Below are 12,896 nucleotides of genomic sequence, written 5' to 3' on the forward strand. Positions count from 1 at the left end.
ACACTCACTATAATTAATATTTCCACAGTACGTCCCCAACAGCGAAATGTGTTATCGATGAATGGCTTGATGGCTTATGAGTGCCTCATCTATCACTGTGTTGCGACATTGAAATTATGCAAATGGGCTCAGTCTTCAGTGTCTCAATTTCTTTAAAAAAATACAAGTTTCATCCACTCCTCGTCAAGAAGAATGGGTTAATTGTGTGTATACACATGTGTGTGTGGTAAAGATAGTAAAGAAGAAACTTGTCAGTGAGGTGATAAAATGCAATGAAACAAGGAATGGAATAATTACATTTGAAATAGACTAAATCATTGGAGGGTGGAAAAAAGTTCCCAAATGGAAACTGGCAAGAATGTAAAAGAAATTTTAAAGTGCTGGAATATGGCATATCTACCAACCAGCCACTTCCATCCCAGCAGAGAGAATGAATGACAAATTCTGCTCTCATTACCTCCTTTCAGGGCCATGTGCTGACAGATATCCGTTCTTTAGATTAGATTAGATTAGATTCCCTACAGCGGGGAAACAGGCCCTCTGGCCCAACAAGTCCACACCGCCCCTTGATATATCCCACCCAGACCCATCCCCCTATAACCCACACACCCCTGAATACTACAGGCAATTTAGCATGGCCAATCCACCTAGCCTGCACATCTTTGGACTGTGTGAGGAAACCGGAGCACCCGGAGGAAACTCATGCAGACACGGGGAGAATGTGCAAACTCTGCACAGACAGTTGCCAGAGGCTGGAATCAAACCCGGGTCCCTGGTGCATTGAGGCTGCAGTGCTAACCACTGAGCCACCACGCCACCCCCAATTTTATTACACCTGTATCCCCCAACTGGGACATTGAGACCATTGAGCGGCAAAGAGCAGCCCTACGGCGATTTTTCACAAGATTCCACAGTCTGGTCAACCTTTCTGAAGGATTCCTGCCTTCTCACCCCACCTTCTACTCCTTTCAACATATTCCACTGATGTATTGCTCAGCTCCTCTGAATATACCTTTTCTTTGGTCTGGTGCTCTTTGACTACATTTCTCTGGGGACATTTTGCAACATTAATGTGCAATATTGATTCAAATTGCTCTTTACAACCATGAAGAAAAGAAATTTTCAAGGAGTACCAAACTCATCACAATTTTGATGATAATACAAAAAGAAAGAGCATGGTTAGGAACAGTGTGTCTTTCAAAACTGATAACATCGATACTGTAATAGAATATAGGGGAGTCATGAAAGAAATAATTTGTGCCAATATTTACAGTGTAGGAAGAGGATAAGATCCCAAGGAAACTGATAACAATATTTTTGTGGAGCTGGGGAAAGGGGGTTGCCGTACCCATTCATCATGCCCCTCACCTCCATTCAGGGCCCTAAACAGCCCTTCCAAGTGAGACAGAGCTTCACCTGCATCTCCTGCGATCTAGTCTATTGCATCCGGTGCTCCCGATGTGGTCTTCTCTACGTCAGTGAGACCAAACATAGACTAGGTGACCGTTTTGCCAATAATCTTCGCCTGGCCCGTAATGGCCAACTTATTCTCCCAGTCACCACCCATTTCAACTTCCCACCCCACTCCCCATCCGATATGGATGTCCTCGGCTTCCTCCAGTGTCTCAGTAACTCATGACATAGATTTGAAGGACAACACCTTATCTTCAGCCTGGGCGCCCTACAGCCCGGAGGACAAAACATTGAGTTCTCCGATTACAAATAAACTTCCCACCCATCCCCCAGCTCCCCTTCCAGTCCTACTCCTCCCTTCCATTCCACCTTGTGACACTTCCTTCCATCCACCAACCGGATTCATCCTTCCCATTGACCAACCAGGTCATACCCACTACCAGTTTCCACCTATCACCACCATTCCGCTACACCCCTCCCTCTGTCTCTTTTATCTGCAAGATACCCTGCTCCCGCATCCAGTCCTGAAGAATGGCAATACCTGAAATATTGATTGCTCCTTTCGTCCAGATGCTGCCTGGCTTGCTGCATTCTTCCAGCCTCCTATTTGCCTACCTTGGTTAAAGGAGGTGGCAGAGGTCTCAGTCAGTGGCAAGACAGCCAGAGAGAGGTTTGCATTGCCTCCTTTAGGGAAGGCCTGCTGAGTTATGAGACAAATAATCAATGAGCAGGCCGTCAGTGGACATTCTACTGGATGAGGATCCTGGGCCAGGTAATCCCACCCTCTGTCCATTCAGAAACCAGCAACTCTTTTGCTCAGCAGCGCCACCTGAGAGCTGGTGACCACAGCTGGTAATGCAACAATCCGAGGTCAGGGATTGTGATGGATCCCAGGCCAGGATCAGACAAGGGAGGAGCCCTCACTGGGTGTGTGTTAGGGGTTTTGACAACAAAGAGCCAGAGAGGGGTGACCCTGGGCAGACCCTCCACGTTCCTGAAACTGGATCCCGTAGTCAGTGTTTTTGAACAAGCGCAGCACACCCACCCAGCACAGAGACTATGAGGGACCCAGGTTTGTGGTTGTGCTCTTTGTGCAGTGACAGGTTTGCCTGTTTGGTTAGACAAGCAGAAAAGATAAAAAGCAACCTGTAGATGGTCATTCAAATTGCAACATGGTGTAGAGAGACATTTTCAGGCTGGCAACATTTGAGTGGTGAAGTGCCACAGGGATCAGTGATGAGTCCACTGTCTTATACAATATATATTCTTGACTTAGGTGAGTGAAGTGAACATACTGTTGCCATGTTTGCAATTGGCACAAAAATAGGTCGAGAATGACTCGAAAAATCTGCAGAGGGGTACAGGAAAGTTGTGAGTTGGCAAAAGCTTGGCAAATAGGGTGTAATATGGGAAATGTGAGGTGTTACACTTAGGTAGAATGAATAGAGGAGCTGAATTTTATTTAATGGGAGAAAGACTGCAAAAAGCTGCAGCACAAAGGGGTTGTGGGATCCTTGTGCATAAATCCCAAAAAAATCGCATCCAAGTTCAGCAGACAAAAAAGAAAGCGAATGCGATAATTCTCAGATAAAGGAATTGTATTATGAGCAAAGGCTAAACGTGAGTTTAGAAGAATGAGAGGTGATCATATTGAAACAGATAGCATTTACGCTCAAGAAACCTGAGAGGATGTTTTCCCTCCTGGGAGAGTCTAGGACCAGAGGGCATAGTCTCAGAATAAAAAGACGACAATTTAAAAATGAGATGAGGAGAAATTTCTTCTTTAAGAGGGTTTTTTCAGAGCTGTTTTGTCACAGAGAGGTGTGGGAGTAGAATCCTTGTGTATATTTAAGGCTAACATAGATTCTTGTTTGGTAGGGAAATCGAGTTATATGAAAAGGGCAGGAATGTGGATGTGAGGAATTGCAGATCAGCCGTGATCCTATCAAATGGCGCAGCAGACAGTTGCTATTTCTTATAATCCTTATGGTTTATTTTGACAGAAATGAGGAGATAGAGGTGATAGATAGCTCTTGATAGAATCAGAGAATGGGCCAGTGTTTTGGGGTGGGATTTAATGTGGATAAGTGTGAGGTTGTCCATTTTGGCTGGAAAAATAAAAGGCCAAATTATTATTTAAATGGGGAAGCAGATTTGAAATGTGTCAGGGCAGAGAGATCTGGGTGTCCTTGTGCATGACTCGCAGAAAATGGGCATGTAGGTGCAGCATGTAATAAAGGCAAACTGAATCTTGGCATTTGTTGCAAAATGACTGGATTATAAAAGTAAAGAAATGTTGTTACAATTATATAAGGTGTTTTTGGGTCTCCTTGCCTGAGGAAGGATGTGGTGGTACTGAAAGCAGTTCAGAGGAGGTTTACCAGATTGATTCTAGCAATAAAGAGTTGTTGTATGAATAATGATTGAATAACTTGGGCTTGTACTCTCTGGAGTTCAAAGGAATTGTCCGGGGGGGGTGGTGCGGGGGAAGAGTCTGACTGAAGTATATAAAATGCTAGAAGGGATTGATAAAGTGGACACCAAACAGATATTACTCCCTGTTGTGGGATGGTCTCGAATAAGAGGGCATAGATATAGAGTGAGAGGAGGTAGGTTCAAAACTGAGATGAGGAGAAACTACTTCTGTCAGAGAGTTGCGAATCTATAGAAGTCACTGCCCCAGAGTGTGGTGGAGCCAAAATCAATCAACGGATTCAAGTAAAGAAACATGTCCTTTACCTGACGAAGGAGCAGCACTCCAAAAGCTTGTAATTTCAAATAAACCCGTTGGACTACAACCTGCTGCAGTGGCTCAAAGGACTGAATTGCCTACTCGAGCTCCTAATTCCTATGGAAAACTGTATGAGGCACTGGTTAGCCAGCACCAAAAACAGTTTCAGTGGGAAAAGTTTGGCTTGGCTGATCCCTGGCATAGAGGGGTTTTCTTATGAGATGAAGTTGGGTAGGTTTGGCTTCATTATAGTTTAGAAGAATGATAGGGTTGCCTTATTAAAGCACTCAAAAATTTGAAGAGAATTGACACAATTGATGTGGAAAGGTTGTTTCCCCTTTGTGGGAGAGTCTAGGAATATAGGGCATTACCTCAGAGTGCTCATTTAAGACGGACATGAGGACAATTTCTCCTGAGGTCAGTGAATCTGTGGAATTCTCTGCCACAAAGAGCTGGAGAGGGCATGTCATTAAGGATATTCAATGCTGAGAAACAGGTTTTAAATCAGAAATGGAACCAAGAGTCATGGGAAAAGGCAGGAAAGTGGAGTTGAGGATTATCAGATCAGCCATAAACTTATTGAATGGCAGAGTAAACTAGATGGGCTGAATGGTCTATTTCTGCTCCTGCATCTTATGATCTGACTGTTCCCCTGCACCACCATCTGCTATATGCCTACAATCTGATTTACAAGGTAGCCAATGTCACTTCTGTACAGTAGAACAGAACTCATTAAATAATCCCACAGCTATAGTGATGACTGAAACCATTATTCCTTCCTAATTTAGAAAAACACTGTAGTTATTTGGCCATTATTATTGGCTACATCTCTGTGAGCACAATCAGGCATCACTTACAGCTATCTCCTGACCTGTTCTGCACTCCAGTATTATTTATTCCTGTTGATAGTTGACATTACAAGATACCTTCATTATTCCATTCATGAGCACTCTGCCTGCAGGCACATGCGCTCATCGGTTGCTGATGGCACAATTTGAGCTTTGTTTTTGCAGCTAGTTAGTGTGTCATTGCTTTCAACTCACAGGAACAGGGCAGAGAGTCAGCTGCCAAGGCTCCCTTAGCCAGAACAGGAAGTGAACCTGGGTTGTTGCCATTATTCTAAATTACAAACTAACCAATTAGCCCACTGAGCTAATTGGCCTGTACCTTCATTAGTAAAAGTGTAGGATGAAGTTATTTGGGAACCGATCTTTTCGTAATTCCATTTTTTAACAAGTTTCTTTTTTAACAAGAGATTAATTGCAGTTATTTGCTAAATTTGGATGATAATGGCAGGGTGTGAGAAAAATACAATGCGAGCACTTTTCCTTTCTGTGGAGTTGGTGAGGGAAATGGCAGAAGGATATATAATGGGGATGTTGGACTAGGAGAGAAACTCTCCCTCTTGTGGCCACCTCAGTAATTTATTGCTGGCCAATAAAGTCCATTGGGGATGACCAATTAAGGCACTTAAGTGGTTGATCATCTAAGGGCTTCGGCCCATCACTAGTCTCAATACCTGCCTTCCTAGTAGTCGGTTCTGACATAAAGTAAGATTCTTCAATGCAAATTTGCTTTATTGTGATTGAAGAATTTCGACCGCTATTTGTAGAACATGAATTTCCCTCCCTGTATGGCTATAATGGAAATTTTTCCCCATTAGTTTAAATGGTGCATCTATTGCATGATTTTTTAATATCGCGAGTTAGCACGAGAACAGAACGATTGCGTTAAACCAGAACTGACACTAGGTGGGGAAAGTGGCTGATGCCATGACTAGTGGAGGCCTCCTGGGACCTAAATCAGGGGCACAGATGGAGTGGCTACTGACAGCCACCCTCTGATCCTCCTCCTCCATGATTCCTCCTCTCTGTGTGACCTGAGGAGGAGTCTCCTGAAGACTAGGCCTCCACCAACAATCTCTGAAAACCCAGCAGGCCTGCAGCTTTTGGAAAGGTGGAGCTTCAATGTTGAGGCCTGTGATTCTGTAAGAAGCTGATTAGAGCTTAGTCTTGTGACCTTTGCCTGCCTGAAGCTGCTGGCCAATCAGAGGCCGACAGCCACTGTCAGCTGCACCACAGGCTGAGGTTCCTGGTGTCAAAGCAATGCAAGTATTCTGGAGCATTGGTTACTTTACACAGTAGGGCAGTGAGGTGGGAGGCATAGGAAGATAAAGGTGAGAGACAAGAACAAGAGGGTGGTTTTCAGTAGCCATCTTCCTTGAAATATTCTGTAGAAAGTCCAACTAGAGAAGGGCTTGGATAGACCTATATTGAGGAATGAGGCTGGCCAGGTAGGGGAAGGTGATGACCGAGTGATATTATTGCTCGACTATGAATCCAGACATCCAGGTAACGTTCTGGAGACCTGGATTCAAATCTTACTTCGGCCAGTGGTGGAATTTGAATTGAATAATAATCTGGAAATAATAGTTTAATGAATGACCATGAAACTATTGCCAATTATCAAGGAAACCCCATCTGGTTCATTAATGCCCTTTAGGCAACCCTTACCTAGTCTGGTCTACATGTGACTCCAGGGTGACCCAAAACAATCTGGTTGACTCTTAACTGCCATATGGGCAATTAAGGACAGCCAATAAATGCTGGTCCAGCCAGCGATGCCCACATCCCATGAATTATTACAAACTAGCGATCAAAGTTTCAGTGGGGAAGCATTTTGGAAACAGTGGTCATTATTGAATAAGATTAGCTTTACTGTCATATGCACTCAAATGACTACAGTGAAAAATTTATAAGCTGCCACTTAGAGTACCATCTTAGGTACAGAGTGCCAAGATATGATCCTTATTTACAGAATAGAGGAATGAAGACAAGGTTACATTACAGAGATGACACATTATAATGGTAAGACAGGAAAAGAAGAGCTAAAAAGACAAACATCACAGTCTGTCTCCAAGGGCTCTCCTCAGCAGACCATGTGGAGGGACCTCCACATGGTCTGACAGTTGGCTGCCACCACACTCAGTGCTGGGGTTACTCTGGTCACTGGTCCCTGGTGTCCCCACTCTGGTCGCTGGCATCCCCGCTTCAGGCTGCTGCTCACTGGCATCTGCACACCGGGCTGCTGGTCGCTTCGAGACCAGGAGTTGGAGGCAGGGCTGAGCGGAGCAAGGGAGGGGCAAACAAAAAAATAGGAAAAGAACAGGTAGAGTGGAACAGCTGCAACTGAAGCTTCCTACTCCACTGCCATCTTACTGGAAATCTTTTTATAACCAGTGATCATAAGATTTACCTTTTTAAGATAGTTATGGATAAGGAAAAGAATGGTCCTCAGGTGAAAACTAAATTGGGCGAAGGCTAATTACATCAGTAGCAGGCAGGAACTGGAGAAATTAGGTTGGGGAATGACCGATGAAGGGAAAGCCACATGACAAATGGGAATCTTTTAAAGGCCAGTCGATCGGAGTTGAGGACCAGCATATGAGGATGAAAGTCAAGGATGGCAAGATTTGGGAACTTTGTATGTCACGAGATATTGAAGGTTTCGTGAAAAAAGAAAGGGAAGCATATATAAGGTTTACTAAAGTGAAGCCAGCCAAGGTGCTTCAGGTGCAGAGAAAACTTAAACATGGAATTAGGAGGGCTAAAAGGGGCTATGACATATTCTTGGCAAGTATGATTAAGGAATATCCTTGATGTATATGTATTTAGGAGCTAGGGACAAGGACAGGTTCACTCAGGGACAAAGGAGCAAATATTTCCCTCGATCCAGAGGAAGTGGGTGAGGATTTTAAAGAGTACTTCTCAGTGGTACTCACCAAGGAGAAAGATTTGGATGATGGTGAGATTAGGAAGAGATGTTGAAGAGCATGTCGATATTAAGAAGGAGGAGGTGCTGGGTGTTTTGAAAAACCTGGTGGTATAGGCATTTAAAAACAAATGTCAAAAATTAAGTTTTAAAAATATTTAACAATTGAATAGATTACACTGAATGGTTCAGTATTGAATCCTTTATCACGATGTTTATTATGTATCCAGCTTTACTGAGTGGCCATAGTACTTAAGTGCTTAAAGTACTCATCATTTTTAAGGTGCAATTTTGGGCTTGTCATCTTGAACTCAGTAAGATAAGGTGGTTAAGAAGTCATATTGCATGCTTGCTTTCATTGGTCAGGGAGTTAAGTATAAAGGTTGGCAATTCATGTTGGCTGCTGTGTAAGACTTCAGTTAGGCCACATTTGGAGTATTGAGTGCTGCTTGATCACCACATTAAAGGAAAGATATGGAGACTTTGGAGAGGGTGTTACAAAAGGAAAATGTAATTATTATTCAATGTTGGCTCTCAGCTTTTCGTACATTTTTAACCCTGGGCCTTTGCCTTTTCAACAAATTTTCATTTAATTAAAACCTTGAATAAACTGTGGTAGATAGGAATTTGAGATTCTCACTTCAAGCTAGGGAATTTATTTGAGGAGCCAAATTGGGAATTGACATCTTGCTTAGATCTAGGGAGGTTCCTGAAGGTGAACTAGAGGTACACTAAAACATTTGATAGGAATCGTGTGGAGGTAACAAGAGGTATCTCCTACTGGCTGGGCAATCAGTAAGACCTCCACATTGCGTCTTTATAAAGGTCTCACCGCATTCACTACCATTCAGACACTTGGTGGGCAGCTACTGGATCAAAGACACTCTGGGTGAGAGTGGAGTGGTGCAGAAAAATCAGAGATGTTGCAACTCTTTACCTGCTCAGTGATAAAGGTGGATGGGGGCAAGAAGGTTCAGCAGCAAGGGCAGGGAGGGTGGAAGGGGTGTGGGTGGTATGACTCCCTCACCTTCCCTGCAATCAACCAATGAAAGCCTTAGAACAAGCAACTTCTACTGGGTTTGCATGCTACCACTCGCCATGTGATGGCGTATAAGTGGATTATTATTTGCCCATATAACATTCCCCTTGGCAATGAGGCAGCAAGGCAGTCCGTGGACCTTCCTACAGCAGAGTTAATTAGGCCCCTACCCTCAATTCTGCCTAGTTAAATGTGCTGTTTCCCCTCATCACCAACAATCTCACTGAGTGACGGCCACCAACTTATGCCCCACTGTCTAAGTCACCTTATACTGAGCACCGTGTGTGGCTGGCAAGGCTAACCTGGCAAATGAAAATGAACCTCCACCAAATTGATATGTGAAGGAGGCTGAAAGTGCCCTGCCATCTGGGGATAGCTAATTTGGGGAAATTAGCATAAATGAAAGGTAGAGGCTGTGGTGATTTCCAAACACCATTGAATCTCAGAATTGTGACTTCCTCCTCCTTTTTTACCTTCACGCTCTCCGGACGACCACAGACAGGACATATAATTTGGCACCTGTTTAAAAAAAGCTGCTATTAGATCACATAAAAATTCTTTGATACTGTGTCACGCATCTTTGAACTATTCTGCACTCTTCCAGTGCTCAGTTAGCATGCTGAATACTATTAACACCTTTCTAAAGCAGCAATTTTCTTGCAGTACCTAAAATGGTAATGCTCATTTGAAGTCTGCTAAGGGGATTTATAAGAAACAACCACCTCAATCTGACAATGAAATTGGCATTCGTCCAAAACTTTGATAGTCTCTTTACTTATCTGTTTTCTGTGGCATCATTATCTAGATCTCTGCTAATTGAAAACAACGGGGCCTAAACTCAGCGTCTCATGTGCTTGTAGCCACTGTTAAATTCAGTTGGGCCTTTTCCTAGCCTCCCAATGTGTGTAGACCTCATTTCTCTCAAGCCTCTTGATAGACTACCTTGCAAAATGAGTTGCAAAGGAGAGGGTGCTTGTACCGAGAAGCCAACAGGTCAGCTGGAAAAAGGCTTAAGGTGGACCAAGGACAAGGAGGAGCCTACCTCCAATCTCCATGCCAAGACAGGACTGCACCACCCCCAGACTCACCCCTTCTACCTCTGCACTCTAAAGGGAAAGCTTCCCCAGTCTTACTGGACTGTAGGGCTACTCTCCCATTAGAGAGAGATGACCGATGGTAGCTTAACCTGAGGGTAGGGTCACTACTCCTCAAGTGAGGGGAGAGGGTGAAAAGGAGAATCTTTCACATTAACATCAGCTGTTTTGGGAATTGAATACATGTTGTTGGCATCATTTAGCAACATAAACCAGGCAACTAAGATAACCAATCCCTTGCACTCTACTGTGTATCTGAACCAGCTGAAACATGCCAAACTGCAAGTGGCAAACTTTTTGCATTGATTATTGGTGACTGCCAGCTACCAAAATTCAGGCGAGGTCTAAGAACCAAAATAGGATAAACTTTAGACATCCCAAATGGTTTCAGGTGATGAATGAAGTTGGATCCCATTGCCTTCACAGCCTAGAATCTTTTACAGAGGAGTACCAAGCTATCAACATATCTTCCAGCTGCAGCTGGTGCCAGAATAACTGTTCTTCTGGAACTTGCTCGTTGGTAAATTTGCACCTCGCCACATAAGGACCTTTGCTGCACTGTCCGTCACATACAGAAACAACATGATGTACGGGTACATGCATGTCAGAGTAGACAAGACTTCTTCAGGTGGCACACTCTGAACCCTGAGATCACAGCCAGTCGATCAAATCAAACTTGTGTTCTCCTGTTACGTCCAATCACGAATGGCAGTGGACAGTTAACTCACTGTAAGAGGAGGCTCTATAAACATCCCCCGTCCCCAAGGATGAAGGAGCCTGGCAGGCCAGAGTTTTTATAAAAACAAAAGGCTCATTGTTTCCATCCATCTTCAGCTAGAAAAGTGCTAAGATTCAGCCTGGCAAGTTATCCTCCAGGTCTTATACTATCCTGACTTTAGAATTATATCCTTCACAGTCACTAGGTCAACACTCTGTAATTCCCTCTCTAGCAGCTCATTGGATGCACTACATGGACTGCTGTGATTCAAGAAGATTGCACACCACAGCCTTTTGAAGACAAATTAGGTACGGGAAACAAATCCTAGCTTTGCCGGCACTGACTACATTTCACAAATTAACAAGAAAGATCTCAATCGAGTGCACTGTGTCAGTCATATGTACCTCTGTCATGGAGCACCAGCAATAGCGGCAGTGAATATTAAACTGGTCACAGGTGCCTTTCAAGTGAAGACTCAAGGTAGGCCAGGTTTCAGTCTTCCTCAATATTGCTGCAACTGACACAGAGAAGTAGCAGGTATTGCACTATAAACATGACTAGATCCATGTATTGATGGAGCAACTTTGAGGGATGGTTGTTTTGCATCGATCACCGAGCTTCTGCATTCTCCATAACCACGGCATCAGTAACTAACTCATTTAAATTTCTGCTCAATTTCTACACCCCAAGATATTCATTGTGGGGTGATGATGCTGCTGCTCAAAACAATAGGGAGATGTCCTGGGATTTTTCATGGTCAGGAAAGTAATTACACAACACTTGCTGGCCTGCAGCAGGACCTGAGTAACCTGAATATGCCGCCATGGGCCTATAGTAGTAGCAGCAAAATTCTGAATGGACGAGCATGCTGCAGAAGTGTCAATGAATGGGCCAACCTTTAGATGGCTGGGAACAAACAGAATAGCAGGTGATGACAAGGTGACACAAGAATAAAAAACATTGGCTCAAATTTGAATGGCCTGTTTCCATACTACAACAATCTAACAAGCTGGTGACAGTAACTATTTTAAGGTTACAACTGGATTTTGTTTTATTTTTCACAGCCACATCTTGATTTGCTTGACTGGCTGCTGAGATGGTACAACAGTGCTAAAAGCTTATGTTCAGTGACTGTTGTCACACTGCTATGAACTCTGGACTGTGGGTTGGTCTGGGATATTGCTGATGTGGGAGGTTAGACATTAATAAATGCTGCATTTTTCACTGTATTTTAGACTATTATTAAGCAACTGTGAATTGTTAAAATAGGTTATGCTTATAACCCCACCCAACATCTAGTCACATTTTGCTTGATGTATTTAACAGTATTTATTACAGATCAATTATTCTGGCAATCATTTTCTTTTGCGTGAGTGATTATGGTCATTAGCTTTAACCTTCTATTAATTTCCTCTTTATAGTGAAAGAAAGCTCGAGAGCATTGCCAAACAAAAAAGCTCTTGGTAGGATTTGCAATGAGAATTCAACTTTATTCTCTGTTTCAATGTTTTTTTTTCCCTGCATTAAATTGCCTTTGGCAATGTGGTTCAACTTTGGGTCACATTTTTGTCTAATTGTCTGTCAATTCTTTTGCTTCTAGTGTCCTTAGTTTTGGGGATTCCAACGGTGAAGAGAAAAGTTAAGTCCTATCTTGCAGAAACACTTCACTCATTAATAGATAAGCTGTCTCCTGAAGAGAAACTAGATTGTGTTATAGTGGTGTTCGTAGGAGAGGTAAGAATTCTGCCTGTTTGGTTAATTGTTACATTTGGCTCTCTGTTTTAATGAAACTTCTTATAAATGTGAACATTTCCAATTGTGTATCTTTGTGATAGATATCACCAAAATAAAACCAGTTCTCTATTTTTGTTTCCACTTTATGCGCTATCCATATCTAATCCTCAAATGTTCTTGACTTGCTCCAGTCACTTTTTAGTATTATTGAAGGCAATAAATACTTACCCTATTTACCAACAGTGTGCTCTACATCCTGGGAAATACGTCAACATCATCAAGTGGACAGCACAGTGGCTCTATAGTTAAAACTGTTGCCTCACAGCGCCAGGGTCCCGGGTTTGATTCCACCCTCAACTGACTGTGTGCTGTTTGCATATTCTCCTTGTCTCTGTG

The 12,896-nt window shown here is 43.1% G+C and overlaps 1 protein-coding gene across 2 annotated transcripts in view; it reads left to right on the forward strand.

The window, feature by feature from the left end:
- mgat4a (alpha-1,3-mannosyl-glycoprotein 4-beta-N-acetylglucosaminyltransferase A) overlaps nt 1–12,896 on the forward strand; it is a 261,656-nt gene that overhangs the window by 140,875 nt on the left and 107,885 nt on the right. For both annotated transcript variants that reach the window (XM_059646773.1, XM_048533263.1), the window contains exon 4: nt 12,367–12,500. In XM_059646773.1, the coding sequence (XP_059502756.1) occupies nt 12,367–12,500 (134 nt within the window). The remainder of the gene's footprint in view (nt 1–12,366; nt 12,501–12,896) is intronic.

Source organism: Stegostoma tigrinum, chromosome 6, assembly GCF_030684315.1.
Source record: "Stegostoma tigrinum isolate sSteTig4 chromosome 6, sSteTig4.hap1, whole genome shotgun sequence".
Taxonomy (NCBI): domain Eukaryota; kingdom Metazoa; phylum Chordata; class Chondrichthyes; order Orectolobiformes; family Stegostomatidae; genus Stegostoma; species Stegostoma tigrinum.